This window comes from Rana temporaria, chromosome 6 (genome assembly GCF_905171775.1).
Source record: "Rana temporaria chromosome 6, aRanTem1.1, whole genome shotgun sequence".
In the NCBI taxonomy this organism is placed as follows: Eukaryota; Metazoa; Chordata; class Amphibia; order Anura; family Ranidae; genus Rana; species Rana temporaria.
This window is the reverse complement of record NC_053494.1, coordinates 156,987,914-157,010,308: the sequence shown is the minus strand read 5'-3', so window position 1 is coordinate 157,010,308 and position 22,395 is coordinate 156,987,914. Positions and strand designations below refer to the sequence as shown.

The 22,395-nt window shown below is 40.9% G+C and overlaps 1 protein-coding gene across 4 annotated transcripts in view; it reads right to left on the bottom strand.

The window, feature by feature from the left end:
* ZNF385B (zinc finger protein 385B) overlaps nucleotides 1-22,395 on the bottom strand; it is a 665,073-nt gene that overhangs the window by 159,756 nt on the left and 482,922 nt on the right. For all 4 annotated transcript variants that reach the window (XM_040357647.1, XM_040357648.1, XM_040357649.1 and 1 more), the window contains one exon: nucleotides 17,221-17,363. In XM_040357647.1, coding sequence (XP_040213581.1) covers nucleotides 17,221-17,363 — 143 coding nt within the window. The remainder of the gene's footprint in view (nucleotides 1-17,220; nucleotides 17,364-22,395) is intronic.

Here is a 22,395-nt window from a genome sequence, read left to right as displayed (position 1 = left end):
GGAACTGGAGAGAGTCCAGAGAAGGGCAACAAAACGAATAAAGGGACTGGAGGACCTTAGTTATGAGGAAAGTTTATGAGCACTGAACTTGTTCTCTCTGGAGAGGAGAAGCTTGAGAGTGGATATGATTTCAATGTACAAATACCGTACTGGTGACCCCACAATAGGGATAAAACTTTTCTACGAAAGGGAATTCAATAAGACACACGGCCATTCATTAAAATTAGAAGAAAATCGGTTTAACCTTAAACTGCGTAGAGGGTTCTTTACTGTAAGAGCGGTTAGGATGTGAAATTCCCTTCCACAGGCGGTGGTTTCAGCAGGGAGCATCAATAATTTCAAAAAACTATTAGATAAGAACCTGAATGACCACAACATACAGGGATATACAATGTAATGCTGATATAAAATCACACACATAGGTTGGACTTGATGGACTTGTGTCTTTTTTCAACTTCATCTACTATTAAAACCATAAATGAGCTCAGACCCTGTCACATAAATGTGTGAAATGGTGGAAATGTTGTGTGAAGCGTGTGTGCATCCAGTGCAGGCATGTACCATGTTTGATGCTGTACGGAACTGGTCTCCCCCTTATAATTGGGAAATGGCAGCCTCTAACATTAGATGGAAGTTCGGCCATAACAGGTAACGACCTTTGGGACAGGTTCTTCTTTAAGAAATAAAAGGAACTAAATCTTCAAACTACAACCTGTGCAACTTTCCATTATGTGTGATTAAAGAGTCAGAATTATTATAAATGCATTAAAACAAGTATATACGTGGACCAGAGATATACTGCTGTGTATAAGCAAAGCAGACAAATGGACCCATTAAGATAAAATATGCTCCATTTTCATATATTTCTAGTAGGTAATTGTAGCTAAATGGTCACTAAATTCTGCGGCTCTGTGAAAGGCTTTGAAATGGTAGGAATTAAAAAAAAAATAACAGAACATTTCATATTCCTTTAAACAGATCTACACCATGGTTACCTATAATGGTCTTGACTCAATTACCTAAACTATGGTTTGTTTAAAGTAACCCCGTTGGCAGAATTAAATTAGCAAAAAAGGAGTCTTTGTAAAAGGAGATAGTAAATGGCTTTCCTACTGACCACACCAACAAAGGCTGCTTGATAAACAATCTTCCGTTGAAGACTGTGGAAAGACTGAGGCCTTGTACTCTCGACAAAAACCAGCAAGAAAACTGATTCTTGCCGAGATTCCTGTTCGTGTGTACGAGGCATTCAGGTTTCTCATCTGGAAGTCTGGCCAGAATCTCAACGAGAAAAAATTTATCTATTTTTTCTCGTTGAGATTCTTGTTGGCCTGTTTCCCGACGAGAATGCCTCCAAAACCTGGTTAAGAGGACTTATAAGAACATACAAAGATGGTATGTCCTTATAAGTCCTTTCTAAGTTTTACCTCAGATGACTTCACACTACAGAAATGTCATTACAAATTGACAAATGAGGAGGCAGGACAGACATTCTATTAAAAAAAGAGCTAAACAAAAGAGTAAAAAAAAAAAGCTATATTTCTGCAGAGAACGGAAAGAAGGGGTAGAGAGGTGGGACCGTGCTTGGGAGATTGAAGGTCTGCTTTAAATTTTATAAGCTTTTAATTTACATTACATTTTTTTAAATCTACAGTTTTCACAAAAATAATACCTTGTAATCTTGCCATTGAAGGTCTTTTTTCAGGTACTGGTTACTATGGGGTGACATATCCCAACTGTGCTAAATTTATAAGCCACGTGTCCTGTTCTGCCTCTCTTCCCCTAGTAAACTGGTTAGCATTAAAGGAGTTGTAAAGCCAGAAAGTTTTTTATCTTAATGCATTGTATGTAGTAGTGCATTCTATGCAGTAGTCTCTCTCAGCCACCCTAATACGTACCTGAGCCCCCTCTATCTCCAGCAACGTCCACAAGTGTTTGTTATTTTCATTTTGAAAAAAAAAGACTTTACAATAACTTTAACAATAACACGATCTTATAGATCATAAATGTCAAAAACATGCTGAGACTGGGTATGAAGAGGCTGAAAGCCATAGTCTGTCCACACTATCTACATAAATCTGTTTAGGAGCATCAACAACAAGGACCCAATCTGATTTCACAGGCAGGGTGTTAGTCAGGTACTTTTTATGCAATGCATTACTGTCGACAACATAATATGGGCGGTGGCTGCGTGCCTTGGGAGTCTTGACTCCCTAGGACATCAGCTATGTTTGTTTTACAGAAATCTGGCTCTGCATGTACTCTTTTTCATAGATGAGACCAACTCCTGTACTACTTTCCTCAAGAGCCTGCCATGGCCAATCACGACAAGTTTCCAGTGACTGGAATCTGTCATTTAAAGAAAGGTCCAAATTTGAAGGCCAGACTGATCGGCCTGGGCCAGGTATGGTAGGACTGTTAGGGGTTCTGCCCTGAAACCTATATGCAGAAGAGCTGTCAACCTCTACAATGACAGCTGTTTGTTAACTGTTAATTTTACAGGCAAAAATTATCACTTTTTGGCTTAATACTGTTGTTTTAGAAGTTATATCTACTACAGGTGGTGGGAAGTTGCATGTGGCTGCATGTTACTGTAATAAAACTTACATTATTCCTCATGCAGGGGTTCAGAACTGTTATGATTGCTTTGGGGTAGCTTAAAAAGCAATCAGTTGTTGAAAAGAGAGGATAAACATTTAACTTTTTTTAACAAAAGGTTTTTTATTTTTCATTGAAAATAAACAAAAACAGACGTACACACATTAGGCAGTGATTATGTTCACAATGTCTGTAATTATCAATATAAATGGCACATAACAGTCAGTATTACCTACATGTAGTAAAATAGGAGGAAAGAGGGGGAGAAGGATGAATACATTATATTACCTTCATTATCATATCTTCCTTGTATACCTGAGGTTTCCATTAGCTTGGTTCAAAGAAGCACACATGTATGTGAAACACCATGAACAGCGAACATTGGGTAGTGAGTGTGCAAGGAGTCACTTCTGGGGGCAAGGCAAAATTGCCCAAAGTGGGTCAATGGATATCATGCACTGGGTCTGGGTAGGGGAGGGGGAGAGATAAACATATAACTTTAAAGTACAATTATAGACAAAACTTTTAATTATTTTTTATTTGAGATATTTTTTTGCCATCTTTGCCCCATTGGGGTGATTTTTCTTACTTCCCGCCCCATAGTCAAAAAAGGAAGTGAGAAGAAATCCTGCCAAAACGAGAGTCCGTGGCTGTCACCAGGGTCACTAGAACTAGTGTCCTCATTGGAAGATTTTCCTTCCTGTTCTGGAGGCAAGCCAAAATTTGGGATTTTCTTTCACTTTCACTCTCATCGATAAAGGTAAACCGGATGAATATAGAGGGTGAATCTCCCTGATGGGGGCACAGACAGAAAAACCTGACAGGTATTATAATCCCTCTGCACTCCATCCAGAATTGAAAAAAAAAAGTTATGCCTTTAGGTATACTTTGTGAAAGAAAGATTTAACACTGTTCTTAAAAAGATCACTTTAGGCATAAAGATTGTTCTCCTGTCATTGTTCAACTGGCTTTAACAAGTCGTTGCTAGAAGATATACCCTCAGCAGAGTATTAATGAGTAGTGTTGTCTGGATAGTTGGTCTGGGGCTCCAGGAGCACAGGTCATAAGGCCTCCCTTCTACAAAAACAAAACCTTTGACTAGTCCTCAAGAGGAACACAGTGCTGGTTCTCCTAACAAGTATTTGTCCACAGGGCATATGTCTCATCAGACAGGTATCTTGTCTTCATCATTCTCCAGCAGACCTTTGGTGACCCTTTTACTGAGGAAACAGCTTCTGCTCAATCGTTTCGATTGCAGGGCTACTGCTATTGTTAGTTAATAATAGTGACATATTTACCTTAAAACAACACTAAAATAACACTACATGACTAATTCTAACAGATTTAATACATGTTTGCTATTTTTAGTTGAAGTTTGGTATTTTGGGAAAAGTGGAATTATGTAATGATCTATAATTGCTAAAAGAGTCATTACTAAATTCAGAAACATTCAAAATAAGAACTGGCAAAAAAATCAAAGTGGAAGCTAGAAGCAGATGCCAAAAAGTGCTTCACTAAACTGGGAAATTCAGACTAGTCACAGTATATGATGAGCAGTATACCTTCAGTGAAAACCACATATCAAGCCACCAGCACATCCGAAGATATATACAGCTGAAGTTATATGCAAATTATTATTATTACAGGATTTCTAATTAGGGGCGACAATTTATGCAGCACACCAAAACACAGAATTTGAAATCCCATTTTGAATTCTGATAAACCAAACTTCTATAATATGTGAATTCTCACATATACAGTGCTTATCAAATAGTCAACATGTTTTACTCCATTTGCCTTTGACCCTTAATCAAAATTAATGTTTGTTATGCAGAGAAAGCAATGCTACCCACCCCAACCAGATGCATTTACTCCCTTTGCTGTCGCACCCCCTTCCTCCCCTATACTCTGTTGGCAAATAAGCCATGTTTACAGTGCCAGATTAAACTCTGTGGACGCCCCTAGGCATTCAAAACCATAGGGACCCCTTACAGGTTTCTGCATGTTTCTGGTGCGTACTCTCTAATGGGATAACATTGAACTAAGCAGTGTGCACATCGGCCGCTAGATGGGGATGACCATCACTACTGTACACATTACACATATGTAGGTTGCACCAAAATTATTTTACAAATTGACAGCTGCAAGAAGATGAGCTTTTAAGAAACAAACTGTAAAGTGAACTTGATGCCTATGGTTTATGTGCTTTAAGTTGTTATTGGGTACATTAAATTAATACAAGATTTTCTCTTTAGTGCCTTTAATGCATTTTTTTTTTAAGTATATATTTTTTTTGTTTTTCGTTTCTTTGAGTTGATTTTCTAGCTTTTTTTAAACAATTTAAGAAAACTTCAATGTAGTTTTCTTTCAAGATCAAATAAATGTTGTTTTGAGCCATTGTCGCACGGCCCTTAAACAGCATGGAGCTCATAGACATGTGCTTACTCTGTCTTTTTGGTAATCTGGCAATATGTGGGTAAGCTAACGTTTCTCCCATTGTCCAATTTAGCAATACTGGGTACTTGAGCGGTCAATGACCAGCACTTTCATGTGAAAGAAAGGGTATTGAGACACACATTTCTCACGTGAAAGAAAGGGGATTGAGACGCCAGAAAATATAATTCATGGGTATATTTCATCATTCGCAGAGTGGAGGATGGTGAAAGAAAGTGGACATGTGCGGCTAAAGGAGGACGCAGTGCCTCAGTCCCATGGGGTGACAAACATAGCCATGGAAAACCAGATTAAGCAGAAAAATTCTACATTCCGAAGACAAATATAAAAAAAAAGTATTCCCCGGACTGTTAGACTCTAATAAAAAAAGTGCATGTGAATACATTGTATTTTTATAGTCACTCATCAGGCAGGGCTCTATGCTCCTTTTTACATGTTTTTTGAGCTATCATCATCTGCTTTGCTGAAAATAAAAAATATTTTTCTTTTGATATTGAGCCCAAAGCTCAATATCTCAAGTTGCAATTTAGATACAATTAAACAAGACAAAGCGATGGCTCCTTCCACTAACTTCCCCACTTCCCTCCTGCTCTCGGCAGAAGCTTTTGTATAAAGTTTCAACCAGGAACACATTGGGCATTTTCTTTTGGTGCATGTGTGATGCACATTTGATTTGCCCAAAAAAAAAAAATAGTTCTATGTTGAAGGGGATGTGAGACATGTGCTTCAAAAAACAGAAAAAGATAGCACAAATTGCAATTTGACACAGTTTCTGAACCCCACAAGAACTGATATGTGCGTTATTAGCTTCAGATCTGTTTTGCACATTAGGCTGACTCCCTTTGATTAGGGATGAGCCGAACACCCCCAAGTTCGGTTTGCACCAGAACCTTCGAACGGACCGAACATTCGCGCAAACATTTAGAACCCCATTGACGTCTATGGGGCTCGAACATTTGAATTCAAAAGTGCTCATTTTAAAGCCTAATATGCAAGTTATTGTCGTAAAACGTCTCTGAGAACCCGGGTCTTGCCCCAGGGAACATGTATCAATGGAAAAAAAGTTTTAAAAACGGTTGTTTTTTCAGGAGCAGTGATTTTAATGATGCCTACATAAAAAAAAAAAAAAAATTAAAAATTCCTTTAAATATTGTACCTGCTGGGTGTCTATAGTATGCCTGTGAAAACGTCTTTGAGAACCCGGTCTTGCCCGAGGGAACATGTATCAATGGAAAAAAAGTTTTAAAAACGGTCGTTTTTTTCAGGAGTCCTGAAACGGTTCTCAAAGACATTTTCACAGGCATACTATAGACACCCAGCAGGTACAATATTTAAAGGAATTTTTCATTTTTTTTTTCTTTTTAACTTAAGCATCATTAAAATCACTGCTCCTGAATCTTTAGGTGCAAACTACAGAGCACACGGCCGATACACACCAAGTAGCTTTAGGTACAAACTACAGAGGACACAGGCAATAAACCACGTACTGCACCTAGCACAATCACCTGCCTGCCAGTAAATTAGGAATAAGTGATCTAGCTAAACTATACAGTGTATAAATATATGTGATGTATATATATCCTCTACACACTGTAACATTAACTGACTAGCCTGCCTGCTCTATCTACCTGCAAAAAATGACACTCTCTCTGTCCTCTCTTAACCACCGCAACACACTACACAAGGCCGACCTGCAGGCAGCCTTTTATAGTGTGGGGCATGTACTAAACCCCCTGAGCCATAATTGGCCAAAGCCACCCTGGCTTTGGCCAATTATGGCTCTCTGTTTTTTGCAAGCTGTGATTGGCCAAGCATGCGGGTCATAGTGCATGCTTGGCCAATCATCAGCCAGCGATGCCGCAGTGAATTATGGTCTGTGAAACGTAGCTTGAATTTGGCGCGAATGACCCGCTTTGTTCGTGTTTCGACGAACGATCGAACATATGATGTTCGGGTCGAACACGAGTTTGACTCGAATACGAAGCTCATCCCTACCTTTGATTAGCATTTCTTCAGTCGCTTACCAGAGGAAGACTGAGATGGCAGAAGCTGTCTCCTCCCTCCCGCCTAGCTAAGCAGAGGTCAGGAGACAGCTGGTAGGCTCCTGATGATGAGTGTTTGGGCTGACTCTCTGGAGGGCTCTGTGCTACTCTACCGCTGCACTTGTCTCTCCCCTGGCAATTACTTCCTGATGGCAGGGGATCAAAAGGGGTAGAAGCAATGCCGAGAACTACTTCAGCTCCCCGTATCTCTCCCTATGCAATTACAGCGCTACATGTGTTTGCTGTTACTGTGCAATGTGCACCTAGGTCCCTCGGTGGTCCCTGAAGGTCACTGCAGTATGTACATCAGGTCCGCTGTCTGAAAGTAACCAGCTTCCACTATACTTTCTCATTAGAAAACGATCAATGATACTCTCTGAATGCTTTGCCATGGGTGCATCTGTATTCAGTGCTTGTTTGTAAAACAAGGTTTTCATAAAAAATGGTGAAACAAGAAAACAAATATAAAACATGAATTAAAAAACATAAAAAAAGTTAAAGAATATTGTCACAAATCCATTATAGTTTCCTTTTAAAATATCAATTGAAGAATAAAGCTTTTTTTTTTAACCTATGTTAATGAGTTATTTTTAATAGTTTTCACATTCATCCTCATTTTATCAATGAAACAACAAAAAATATATATAAATATACTGTATACAGTAGTAGATTTGGATTTAGGACAACTGATATCCGTTAAGCAATCTTTAATTAACCTTTTTATTGACCTGGAAACGTCCCATAAAATAATATAGTAAATATATGACGTTTGAGATGTGATTGATAGATGCTAATGTACCCAGGGGTCAAGTCCTGGGGAAAAAAGTGTGGGAACTCCCACCCAAGATCCACTCCCCCACCAAAAAAAAAAAAAAATTATACGCTCATATGCATAATTACTAAACCGCATGTTTTTTTTTTTTCGATCCACTGTACCTTTGTAATCCTTTATGTTACTGTCCGCTTCCTGTATATGGATTCATCGGGTAGTGTGCGGGAATTACGTCACTTCCTCGATGCCGCAATGTCTCCTGGGAGCTTTTGTCATTGTTCCCAGGAGACAATTGCGGAGGTCTGCCGCGAGTTATCGCAGGATTTAGAAAGAAGCAAGTTCTGACAGTGACTCAAGCTGGGCATTGCCGCTTAGTGAAGGATTGGCTCGGGCGGCTCGACTGCTCTTAGCTGCTCTAGTCCTGCAAAGGGAACTGAGTTCCTGCTGTGAAAAAAGTGCAGAAACTCTGTTCCCACACGTTCCCGCAGGACTTGAGCCCTGAATGTACCAGATAATTCTAGGTTAATAGCACACAAATGCGGTTAAATTTGGCTAGTGCTTATTATTTTGACTTTTAGGAAGCATTAGTCGGACTGTATTTTTGCTCTAGAGTACATTCTTTAGTAATCATGGTTTAATAAGACTGAATGAATAGTGCTTAATTCTAAGTTCACTCTCTAAAGCCCTGCATCAAACAAGGTCAGCCAACTAAATTCTCTTTAGTTAGAAGGGCCATTCATATCAGACAGAAGAGGACATGTCTTTTAAAACTGGAAACTTACGTCAGCAAGCTTGTATCAGAGATGATGAATTGAAAAGGCTTATATTGGTCATATAGAAGCCTGTGATTACATATCAGAGATATAATGGTTGATTTTCTAAAGGCAAAGTGAATGTGACATTTCACTTTGTAAAAGAATGAATTTTTTTTGGTTGAAGCTGAAGTTGAAGCTCTTCATCATCCAATTATGTGCAAGCAAAAAAAAAAAAAAAAAAAAAATTTTTTTTTGCTTGCACATAATTGGATGATGAAGAGCTTCAACTTCAGCTTCAACCAAAAAAAATAAAAAATAACAATTCAATATACACAATCCTTCACCCAGAGTTGATCCAGAGGAAGGCGAAAAAACCCAGAAAAGCAAAATTCCTTCCTTATCCTCCGAGAGGCAATCAGATTTTCCCAGGATCAACTTTACCTAAAACTGTTAGTACCCAGTTATATTATGTACATTTAGGAAATAATCCAGGCCTTTTTTTTAAGCAATCTACCGAGTTTGCCTGAACCACCTATGGAGGGAGTCTATCCCCATTTTCTTTTTAAAAAAAGCAAATTTTGTCCTCAGTTTAGGCCGATATGTATTCTAAAGCCTCATACACACGATCGGACTTCAAAAAAACTTTTCCATGGATTTTTGTTTGAAGGGAGTTGGCCGGGCACACCCATAGCATACACACGGCAGGACTTTTCTGAAAACTTTCCCAACATCACATGGTTTTACTGCTCTTTTCTGCTCTATACCACCACCCTTTGGTCAACTTCTGCTATTGTTGGTTGATTTTAACATTGGTTCTGAGCATGCGTGTACAAAAGTCCGATGGATTTCTGTACACACGGTCGGACATTGCACCATCGGACTTTTGTTGCCAAAAAGTTTGTCCGTTTGCAGAGTGAGCTTTTGTCCGATGAAAACCAAAAAAGTTTGTCCGAGGATCGTACACACGGTCAGATTTTTTAGAAAACTAATTTTTAAGTTTGTTGGCAAAAAGTCTGACCGTGTGTACGAGGCTTTATTCATATTTTTGGTAATAAAAATCGCAACAAGTGTATATTAATTAGTTTGCGCAAAAGTTATAGCGTCTACAAAATAGCTAATAGATTTATGTCATTTATTTATTTTTTACTAGTAATGGCGGTGATCTGCGATTTTTATGGTGCGACACTTTTGACACATTTTTGGAACCATTGGCATTTATACAGCGATTAGTGCTATAAAAATGCACTGATTAATGTGTAAATGTCACTGGCAGAGAAGGGGTTAACACTAGGGGAGAGATCAAGGGGTTAAACATGTTCCCTAGTGTGTGTTCTAACTGTGGGAGAGGGGACTCACTATAGGAGATGACAGATTGTGGTTCCCATCTTGTAGGAACTCCCAATCTGCATCTCCTCTCCCCACAGAACAGTGATGTGTGTGTTTGCACACACACGTCCCTGTTCTGCCTTTAGTGGCTGTCATCGCTCGTGGATAGCGGTCATCGCGACCACTGGTTATGAGCATTGGTACCCCCGCACTGAAGCGAGTGCACGCCCGCTATCCCGCTTAAAAAGACCAACGTACAGCTACGCCGGTTTGCGGGATGGTGCCGACCTGCCGCAGTATAATAATGGCAGCAAGTCGGCAAGTGGTTAAGGACACCCAGCCACGCACAGCAGAGTGGAAAGCTTTCTTTTGATCGCTTTTGGAATAAGCCATATGAGGTCAACACATTTGTTGAGTGTGGACCCATTGGGGTTGGGGCACAGCCTACATAGAGTGAATTGAAGTGGAATAGCACTGCATGGTCACTTTGAGAGCACTGGATTGATTATTAGAGGATGTGATTGATCTATACACCAATCAAATTTTTTGATGAAAACTTTGCACTTACTTATCACAAAAGACTTTCTTGTATGAATGTTTAATTCATTTTTTTAATGGAGTTACGGATTGAACTTTAATTCAGGCACTGGCACTTTTTGGCACATTTTACTTAAATTATATTTGTATCATTTAATTTATTTAATACCTTCAATACCTTTTTAGATTCTTATGTTTTTGGATATATCGAGCACATGTAGATGTAAAAAAAAAAAAGAGTAGTGCACTTTATATCATTGGTCTTTATACCATTGGTCTCCTACAAAAATTGGAGCCAGGTGCTGGAACAATATAAGTCCAGCACACATGTCCTAGGGTTACATTATAAGACCCACCCTCCCATAAAGAAGTTCTGGAGAAGATGGCAACAGTGGTGACCAAGATGTGACAGAAGCATGGACCTGCCAGTCTGTGAAACTTGCACATTTTGACCAGAGCAAATGGCCCGGATTCAGAAAGCAGTTACGACGGCGTATCTCCAGATATGCCGTCGTAACTCTGAGTGCGGGCCGTCGCATCTCGGCGTCTGATTCATAGAATCAGATACGCCTCAATGTTGCCTAGATACGAGCGGCGTAAGTCTACTACGCCGTCGTATCTTAGGGTGCAATATTTACGCTGACCGCTAGGGGCGCTTCCCTAGACTTCCGCGTTGAATATGCAAATTAGGTAGATACGCCGATTCAGAAACGTATGTCCGCCCGGCGCATTTTTTTTACGTCGTTTACGTAAGGCTGTTTCCGGCGTAAAGATACCCCTCATAAAGAAGGGGTAAGTCATGTTAGGTATGGGCGTCGAAAACTAACGAACAGCGTCGTATTTTACGTCGTTTGCGTAAGTCATCCGCGAATAGGGCTGTACGTAAATTACGCTCACTTCGAAAGCATTGACAGTTTGCGGCCTAATTTGGAGCATGCGCACTTGGAAACGTTCACGGACGGCGCATGCGCCGTTTGTAAGAAACGTCAATTACGTAGGGTCACAAGTAATTTAAATAAAACACACCCACATCATCCACATTTGAATTAGGCGGGCTTACGCCGACACATTTACACTACGCCGCCGTAACTTAGGGCGCAAGTTCTTTCTGAATACGGAACTTGCGCCCTAAGTTACGGCGGCGTAGTGTATATGAGATACGCTATGCCCGCCGATAGATACGAAAATGTATCTGAATCCGGGCCAGTGTGTACACTTAGGCCTCGTACACACGATCGGTTAACCAGAGCACAACGGTCTGATGGACCGTTTTCATCGGTCAAAACCGATCATGTGTGGGCCCTATAGGTTATTTAACCATCAGTTAAAAAAAAGCCTAGCTTTACGGTTAAAAATCCACGCATGCTCAGAATCAAGTCGACGCATGCTTGGAAGCATTGAACTTAATTTTTTTCAGCACGTCGTTGTGTTTTACGTCACCGCGTTCTGACACAATCGGTTATTTAACCGATGGTGTGTAGGCGCGACAGGCCATCAGTCAGCTTCATCGGTTAACCGATGACAACGGTCCTTCAGACCGTTCTCATCGGATGGACTGATCGTGTGTACGAGGCCTTACAGGAGCTTCATATCAACTGGATTACAGCACAAAATATTTAAAACATCTAAAAATGTATATATAGCACTTATAGCTATTTTAAAGCGGAGGTTCCATTACAAAAAAAAAAATTAAAAGTCAGCAGCTCCTAACACTGGAGCTGTTGACTTTTAATAAGGACACTTACCTGTCCCAGCCGCCAGCGATGTCGGCCCCCGCCAAGGCCGATCCTCGATCCTGGCAGCTCCAAGCGCCGCCATCCACAGTAAGGGAAACAGGGAGTGAAGCCGTACGGCTTCACTGCCCGTTTCCTACTGCACATGCGCGAGCAGCGCGGCGCTTTGTGAATGGGCCGGCTGCTTTCTGGGACACACACAGTTCCCAGAATAAACCGAGTGTAGGAGGAGGAAGAGAATCCACTGCGGAGGATGAAGAGGCAGATTCGGCACTTCCGCATAGCAATAGCTATTTAGGGTAAGTAAAGGAAAAACATTTTTTTCCATTTATTTATTTTTGATTTTATTTTTTGATTTTTGGTGGACATTTTTTTTTCAGGTGGAACCTCCACTTTAAGTAAAAGTCTGTGACTTTTATGGGTCATCATTGCCAATCTGCCAGATAAATATACAACTGATCTTGCATAATAAATGCAGTTATGTAAAAAGTAAACACATTACATAGCTTTATGAAATACAGTTTCAATTTCAGAACCTCAAATACATTTTTATATAATAGCTTTATGAAACCTTGACAAGTAAAGTCAAAAGTGTAAGCACCCCTCTAAGCAAACATATTACTCATCCTTCTTGATGAAACATTGATTTAAATCCATAAGAAAACAGCATTTGGTGAGATGAAACCCAAAATCAATTTGCTCTTTCCAGTTAAGAAAAAAAAATCAATTCCCCCACTTGAAACTGTACAGAGAAATGCCTTCCCTGCTAGCATGCGGTCTGCTGCACTGCAATTCAACCCTCAGCACATTTACGAAGCAGCCTGCTATTCCATGTTTGTTTTCAAAATAACTAGCTGTCACAATAGATATAAGGAAGATTTCAAAATGCTCAAATCTGACGCCTGTGTTTATTGGTTGAACTAGATGGACTTGTGTCTTTTTTCAACCTGACTAACTATAAATGTAGCTATGTAACTATGTGTTCTATTAACTACTTGCCGACCAGCCGCCGTCATTTTACGGCGGCAGGTTGGCTCCCCTGTGCGAGAGCCCGTAGCTATACGTCGGCTCTCGCGCAGGCCACTAGGGGCGCGTGCGCGCCGCCCGCTCGCCCCCGACTCCCGTGCGTGTGCCCGGCGGGCGCGATCGCCGCCGGGCACACGTGATCGCTGTAAACACACAGCTCCCGGTCCTGTCAGGGAGAGAAATGCTGATCTTCTGTTCATACAATGTATGAACAGAAGATCAGTCATTTCCCCTAGTGAGGCCACACTTAACCCCTTCCCCGCCCCTAGTGTTAACCCCTTCACTGCCAGTGGCATTTTTATAGTAATCCAATGCATTTTTATAGCACTGATCGCTATAAAAATGCCAATGGTCCCAAAAATGTGTCAAAAGTGTCCGAAGTGTCCGCCATAATGTCGCAGTACCGAAAAAAATTGCTGATCGCTGCCATTACTAGTAAAAAAAAAAATATTAATAAAAATGCCATAAAAATTCCCCCCTATTTTGTAAACGCTATAACCTTTGCGCAAACCAATCAATAAATGCTTATTGCGATTTTTTTTCACGAAAAATATGTAGAAGAATACGTATCGGCCTAAACTGAGGAAAAAATGTTTTTTTTTATATATATTTTTGGGAGATATTTATTATAGCAAAAAGTAAAAAATATTATTTTATTTCAAAATTGTCGCTCTATCTTTGTTTATAGCGCAAAAAATAAAAACCGCAGAGGTGATCAAATATCACCAAAAGAAAGCTCTATTTGTGGGGGAAAAAGGACGCCAATTTTGTTTGGGAGCCACGTTGCAAGACCGCGCAAGTGTCAGTTAAAGCGACGCAGTGCCGAATCGCAAAAAGTGCTCTGGTCTTTGACCAGCAATATGGTACGGGGGTTAAGTGGTTAAGAAGAAACCTTTGCTGGGTTTAAGGGCTCATGCACACAGGACATTTTTACAGCTGCTGTTATGGTTGATTGACGTTTTTTTTTTACCTGCCTCTAAAAGCCCCTCCATGTTAGCCTATGTGTCCATGCACACATAAACTGTCAGAGGGATTTGGAGGCATACGTGTATAGGGGCAATCGAAAAAAACGACAGCATGTGCTTCCAGGAGCAGTAAAAACAAGCTGTAAGACCCCTTTCACATGGTGGCGGTGTGGGCGTCAGCGGTAATTCGGCAGCGCCGCAACATGGGCGCTATTAACCTTTTCTCTGGGCCGGAAAATGGGTTAATATCGCCCATGTTGCGGCGCTGCCGAATTGCTTTGTAGGCGCTTTGGCAGCGCTGCCTATTCATTTCAATGGACAGGGGTGGTGAAGGAGCGGTGTATACACTGCTCCCGCACCACTCCAAAGATGCTTCTTGCAGGACTTTTTTTTCCAGTCCTGCAAGCGCACCGCCCCCAGTGCGAAAGCACTCAGGCTTTCACACCGGGCTGGCTTAAGAGGCTTTTCAGGTGCTATTTTTAGCGCTTAAACGCCTGAGTGTGAAATTGATTTGAAGACAAAAAAACACAGCTAAATGCGTCAAGTCGCGTTTGGCTGCATTTGACCTTTTTAGGCGTTTTTAGGGAGTATTTTAAATAAAAAAAAAAACACCCAAAAAAGCTTACGTCCAAAAACATGGGCAAAAACGCGCAACAGCGCTAATGTAAAATACGCGGCTAAACTCGTTTTTAGCGCTGCTATAGCGCTGGCGTTTTTAAAACATCCAGTGTGCATGAGGCCTAATTACAGGGAGTGTATAGTGTGCTCAATGTCTTTTTTTTTACCAATTGCTGACCAGCCGCTGTCATTATATTGCGGCAGGTCGCCTCGTTCCCGCAAATCACTGCAGGTGTATGTCGGGGGAAGGGAGCTGATGGGCGTGTCCAGCGGTCGTGTTGTTCACCGCCCACTTGTGATTGCTCCACAGAGAGCCAGAGAGGGGATCTGTCAATGTAAACAAACAGATCCTCATTCTGCCAGGAGGTAGAGAGTGATTGTCTGTTCCTAGTGATCAGAAACAGCGATCACTCTGTACTCCCAGTCAGTTAGGAACACCTCCCAGGAAACACATTTAACCCCTTGATCACCCCCTAGTGTTAACCCCTTCCCTGCCCGTGCAATTTATACAGTAAACAGTGCATTTTTATAGCACTGATCGCTGTATAGATGTCAGTGGTCCCAAAAAAGTGTCCGATCTGTCCTCCGCAAAGTTGCAGTCCTGCAGAAAATCGCTGATAACCGCCATTAGTAGTAAAAAAATATATAATAAAAATGCCATAAATATATCCCCTATTTTAACAAAAATATGCAGAAAAATACATGCAAACTGATTTGTATATAAAAATTTGTTTATTTTTTATTTTTGGGGGGATATTTATTATAGCAAAAAGTAAAAAATATTGTTTTCTTTTTTCAAAATTGTCTGTCTTTTTTTGTACATAGCACAAAAAATAAAAACCACAGAGGTGATCAAATACCACCAAAAGAAAGCTCTATTTGTGGGGAAAAAAAGGACATAATTTTTTTTGGTTACAGAGTCACACGACCGCGCAATTATCAGTTAAAGTTGATGCAGTGACGTATCGCAAAAAATGGCCCGGGTCATTAAGGGGGTAAATCTTCAGGTCCCTAAGTGGTTAAGATAAGCTGTATCATAGATTACTTTGAAAAGAAGGTCTCATTGCAAGATTTTTATTTTTTTTTATAATTATATTTAAATATTGTTTAAATATTTAGGGGCAGATCCACAGAGCAAGTACGCCGCTGGGTGGAGTTCGCGTCGTTTTCCGCGTCGGGTATGTAAATTAGCGATTTACGACGATCCACGAACGTACGCGCGGCCGTCGCATTTTCTAACGTCGTCTGTAGTCGGCTTTTTCCGGCGTATAGTTAAAGCTGGTATTTTGCGGCGTATAGATAGACTTGCCATGTTAAGTATGTCCGTCGTTCCCACGTCGAAATTTGAAATTTTAATTTTTTTTGCGTAAGTCGTCCGTGAATAGGGATGGACGTAACTCACATCTAAGTTAAAAAAATTACGTCCTAGCGCAATGCATGGCGGCAAATTTCAGGACGACGCATGTGCAGTTCATTCGGCGCGGGGACGCGCTTCATTTAAATGAATCACGCCCCCTAATCGCCGATTTGAATTCCGCCGCCAGAAATACACTACACCGCCGTAACTTACGGCGCAAAATCGTTGAGGATTCGAAATTCCGCCAGGTAAGGTACAGCGGCGTAGCGTATCTCTGATACGCTGCGCGGATGTAATTCTCTCTGGATCTGGCCCTTAATTATTTAAATATATATTTATTTAGAATTTATAATTTTTTTTAAAACCTGTGAATAGTAAGTTTGTTGATGACATATGCAGTCTCTACTTCCTGCTTTGCAGTGCTGCAAAGTGATTGTGTATCACTGCTCATTTTTATAATGGAACAACATACATATTTGCCAGCACACCATATGGATCTTCAAATAACATCCAAAGGTTTTATTCAAAGCAAGAGTTGCCCCTTTGGACGTTACTCGAAGATCCATGGTGTGCTGGCAAATGTACATTGATCTGTGAAGTTTCCAGTCTCCAGCTGGCTGTTGCTGAAGCACCCGCTATCCTTTAACCTACTCCAGGAACCCGTGTTATTGGCATATTGATATACGTTTTTATAATGGAAGTCTAGGGGGGTTGATGTACTAAAGGCAAATGAAGTTGCACACTGCAAGAGAGTTTAGTAAATGTGGTAAAGTTTTACTTTTCCAAGAATACCCAATCACATGCAGGGAAAAAAAATAAAATAAAATTTAGCCTACACTTAATTGAAGGTTGAAAATCACTATAGCTTCACCTCAATTTTACTTTATATTAAATATAATAACTTAAACATGGAAATCAAACTTTAAACGTAAACATGTGAAAGTCATGAGAAAATCATCATAATTGTTCTTCACATTGTTGCCCTTATATTAAATTCATAAAATTAACATACAGTGGAAAATGGTGATGCTACTTACCGTGTTAAAGTTTGGGAAAAGACCAACACTAGCACTGTTATCCATTGGAAATGATACAAATGGTTTGATATCCAGGGTTGGCTGCATCATGAGACTCGGGGTTCGTACTAGCGTAGGGAGGGTGGTGGTATGACATGTACTTCCTGCAAAATACAAAATGATCAATCATATATTCCATCTCACATGTACAATTTAAAAAGGTACAACTGAGAACTTGCATACAGTAGACTTTCTATATTTTGTCAGATAAATCCATATGTACAATAAACATATCTTATCCATTTACCTCTTACACCTAAGAGGAAAGCCACAAGTCCTTAACGAGGTGACAAACATCTTCCTTACTACACTTGGTAATATACACAATACCAATAAGTCTGCTGATAATGTGGATAAGAAACTGAAAAAGCCGGCCATACATTGATCAAAATTTAGCCAGTTCAGCAGGGACCAGACGAATTTCGATCCATGTTTGGGCACCCTGGACAAGCTGATGTATCGATGGACTTGTGTACAACCAGCCTGTTTTCGGTTTTCCTGAAAGTATAGCGTCACCGGCTGTTGCTGGCAACACTAATTGAGTTCTGCCAGAAAGGGAAGACTCCCTGCCGGCAGAACATAATGGTGCTGTGGGATAAATTCCCCCATCAACACTGAAGCCCTGTACACACAACCAGGATTCCCGGCGGTATAAAGTCCGCCGGGAATCCCGACGGGAAAACCGAGAACCTGCTCGGTAAGTTTCTCCGTGTACACGCGGCTGGGTTTCCCGTCGGGAAAACTGCGAGGAGAGCTTTGGCCGGGAATCCCGGCCGTGTGTATGCTCCCTCGCAGTGTTCCCCATAGGAAAACTGCCAGGTTTAAAACCGCTGGGAATCCTAGTGGGAAAATAGAGAGCAGGTTCTCTATTTACCCGCCGGGAAAACTGCGAGGAAGCATAAACTGGTTTTCCCAGCCAAAAGCTCTCCTGGCAGTTTTTCTGGCAGGGAAACCGGTCGTGTGTACGAGGCTTGACTGTGTTGATGGGAGAATCAAGCAATTTTCAATATGTGTGTATATATATTTATTTATTTATGTGTGTGTATATATATATATGTGTGTGTATATATTTTTTTTGTGTGTAAATTTAAAAAAATTTGGGGGGGGATATTTATTATAGCAAAAAGTTAAAAATATTATTGTTTTTTTTTTCAAAATTGTCTGTATTTTTTTGCATATAGCGCAAAAAATAAAAACCACAGAGGTGATCAAATACCACCAAAAGAAAGCTCTATTTGTGGGAAAAAAGACTACATAAACTTTATTTGGGTACAGCGTCGCACGACCGCACAATTGTCAGTTAAAATAATGCAGTGCCGTATGGAAAAAAAAGGCCTGGTCATGAAGGGGGGTAAATCTTCCGGAGGTCAAGTGGATAATAAAGTAATCTGTATTTTTTTCACATGGAGTTCTGTTTACTAAAGCCTTTGAATCTTCTCAGCACATACATAAATGTTCACAAAACCAAAGTATCCCTTGGAGGAAATGTAGCATGTAGGTGTCAGGTGCAACGCTAAGGCTCCATGCACACTGAAGCTGATAAACTGCAGTTTATTGGCGTTTTGGCTTTTTTTTTTTTATCCCATAAACTGAACTCTATGTTAGCCTACAGTACAGACCAAAAGTTTGGACACACCTTCTCATTCAAAGAGTTTTCTTTATTTTCATGACTATGAAAATTGTAGATTCACACTGAAGGCATCAAAACTATGAATTAACACATGTGGAATTATACATAACAAAAAAGTGTGAAACAACTGAAAATATATTTCATATTCTAGGTTCTTCAAAGTAGCCACCTTTTGCAGCAGACACATCTCTAGAACTGTTAAGAGGAGACTGTGTGAATCCGGCCTTCATGGTAGAATATCTGCTAGGAAACCACTGCTAAAGAAAGGCAACAAGCAGAAGAGACTTGTTTGGATAAAGAACACAAGGAATGGACATTAGACCAGTGGAAATCTGTGCTTTGGTCTGATGAGTCCAAACTTGAGATCTTTGGTTCCAACCCCCGTGTCTTTGTGCGACGCAGAAAAGGTGAACGGATGGACTCTACATGCTTGGTTCCCACCGTGAAGCATGGAGGAGGAGGTGTGATGGTGCTTTGCTGGTGACACGGTTGGGGATTTATTAAAAATTGAAGGCATACTGAACCAGCATGGCTACCACAGCATCTTGCAGCGGCATGCTATTCCATCCGGTTTGCGTTTAGTTGGACCATCATTTATTTTTCAACAGGACAATGACCCCAAACACACCTCCAGGCTGTGTAAGAGCTATTTGACCAAGAAGCAGAGTGATGGGGTGCTGCACCAGGTGACTACCCCTTGAAGCTCATCAAGAGAATGCCAAGAGTGTGCCAAGCAGTAATCAAAGCAAAAGGTGGCTACTTTGAAGAACCTAGAATATGAAATATATTTTCAGTTGTTTCACACTTTTTTGTTATGTATAATTCCACATGTGTTAATTCAGAGTTTTGATGCCTTCAGTGTGAATCTACAATTTTCATAGTCATGAAAATAAAGAAAACTCTTTGAATGAGAAGGTGTGTCCAAACTTTTGGTCTGTACTGTATGTGCCCATTCACACCTGGGCGTTTTTTAGTGTTAATGAGCTTTGGAGTTTATTGGCTTTTTTCTGAACGCCCCGAAATTTGCATTCAAAGTGCCGTTTTTCGGCGGGAAAAAACGCAAAAAAATTCCAAACGCCCAAAAACGCCCAAAAACACTTAAAAACGTTCAAAAACGCTGGTGCCAGCGTTTTTTTTATCCATTTAAAAAAAAAAGAAAAAAGAAAAAAGCTACACTCAAAAACGCTGATTAAAGCTATTGCAAAAACGCTAAAAAACGTTGAAATGCTCCCTGCAAAGCTACTGGCGTTTTTTTTATAGCTTTTATCAGCTTCAGTGTGCATGGAGCCTAAAAGGGCAAGTTACGGAGCCATGTTTTTCTTTTACAAAATTATCCAGGTCTAAACATGCGAAAACTGCGTGTCACCAATTAATTAAGTGGAGCGGTATTATTTTTAACACAAGGTTGCTATGTTGCGCAGTTTGAAAACAAGTGCAGTCCTTTCAGAGAAGGAGAATTCCCTAAAGGGAGATTATTATAAGAGTAACAAAGTGATGATTGGGTTATTCTGGGAAGAGAAACTTATCTGCAGCTCCCTTGGCTTTGCAGACAAAGAATGCGCTATATTTAGGATGCAGCGCACAACTTTAATTATAAGCAACTATTGGAATAAAACGTGAGCAATCAAGTCATATAAAAGAACTGAAACGTTCATTATTGGGACATTCTCCAACAGCAAGGAAAAATAATGCAAAGTAATTGACTTCCTTGAAGAGATTCAATACCTTTTTTAAAAGTAAAACTTGTTTTTAACAAATACATTTTCTAATAAAATGCGTGCCTGCAAGATAGGAAATGTGCTGCATAATTACGCCCTGGTCACATGACTCCTTCATTACATAACCACTCTGCAAACAGGCGATGAAGAAAAATAATCAGCATCACAATTTTGCTCCATTAAAAAAAATGTGATTGTGCTTTAAAAGACATTGAAAATGCATTAGTAGGAAATTTCTCATTCAGCTCCTCAGCCCCCTCCTCTTTATTTATCAGGAAGTCTTCAGAACCCAGCAAACTACATCTGCGCCCACATATCTACCAGATGCATGGCAGCTCCATCCATCACTACTGACAGCATGTACGTTTCTGATATGATTTGTAATAAAGTGGAACAAATGCAAAAACCTACCCTTTAGTAAAGCTATGCATTTATTCCAGAGTATTTCCAAGTTCTTCCAAGTATTTCAAATCGGCTCCAATCAGCTCCGCTCGGCTCTGATTTACTCCGGTGCCCCCGCACCTCTGGCCAAATGCGGTACTGCACACTGCAGAGGCTTGAATCCTGCTCATGTTGCGAGACAACACTCGCAAATCAAGTCTAAATAAAAAAAAAATGCTCGTATTGCGAAACACTCGTTAACCGCGTTACTCGCAATCTGAGGTTTCACTGTATATTGGTAATATTGTTTTAATGATTGTATTTCCACTTTTGTAACAGCTAACGCCCTCTGGGAAGCTCTCTCTCTCGACGGACTCACCTTGCAGGCGCGCTCCCCGGTGCATAGCCACTGAGTGTATGACTCGGCCCCGTGTCACTGGATTTGATTTAGCACTGTGAGTGGCCGGAGTCGCGATGACCTCACTTATTATAGGCTTACCTGTAGGTAAAAAGTGTGCTAAAGGGGTATAAAACCACTTTAAAGTGATACTATAGGTTCAATAATTTTTTTTTTTAAATAACAAACATGTCATACTTACCTCCACTGTGCAGCTCGTTTTGCACAGAGTGGCCCTGAACGCCATTTTATTTGGCTTCTCCCCACTTCAGATAACCCCCTCTGAGAAGCGTTCTCCCAAGAGGGTTACCTTGCGGGCACGCTCCCGAGTCCTGCATTCAGCGCCCAGAGCCGCCGAGTGCAGGACTCGGCCCTGCCCCCAGCGCCGGCGTCGTTGGATTTGATTGACAGCAGTGGGAGCCAATGGCTGCGGTGCTATGAATCAATCCAATGAAGAGCTGGTAACCCCCGGACAAGATCCAGCACGTTCTTGACGCAGGACTTTCCAGGGCTCAGGTAAGTAAAACGGGGGGCTGGGGGGGGCCGGTAATGGACAGATGTTTTTTTACCTTAATGCATAGGATGCATTAAGGTGAAAAAACATGAGGTTTACACAGTGCCGACCCTGACCTCCCTTGGACCCTAAGCAAAATGACATGTCGCATTAAAGTTCAGAAGGGGGGGTGGGGGTGGGGGCCGTTCTGCTGGAAATTACATCTTACATTATTAAAGTGAGAAGCGGGGGTTGCTGACTTCTTACCGCTTCTCCCATGCAGACAGCGAGTTGAGAAGCGGGGTGAGGGTCCGAAAATTACTTCTCACCAGGCGGAGCCTCTAGTAAATTGTGGGGCCCTAAGCGGCTTGCACAGTGAGCCTATAGGGCATAGGCCCTTGGTTTACAACCCCTTTAAGGCAAACTTCTGAGAAAATTGGTGAGCCAATCACCCAAGCAGGAAAAGATGTTTCAGGGGGGCGTAGCCATATTGCATTTTCAGAAAATGACAGAGCTG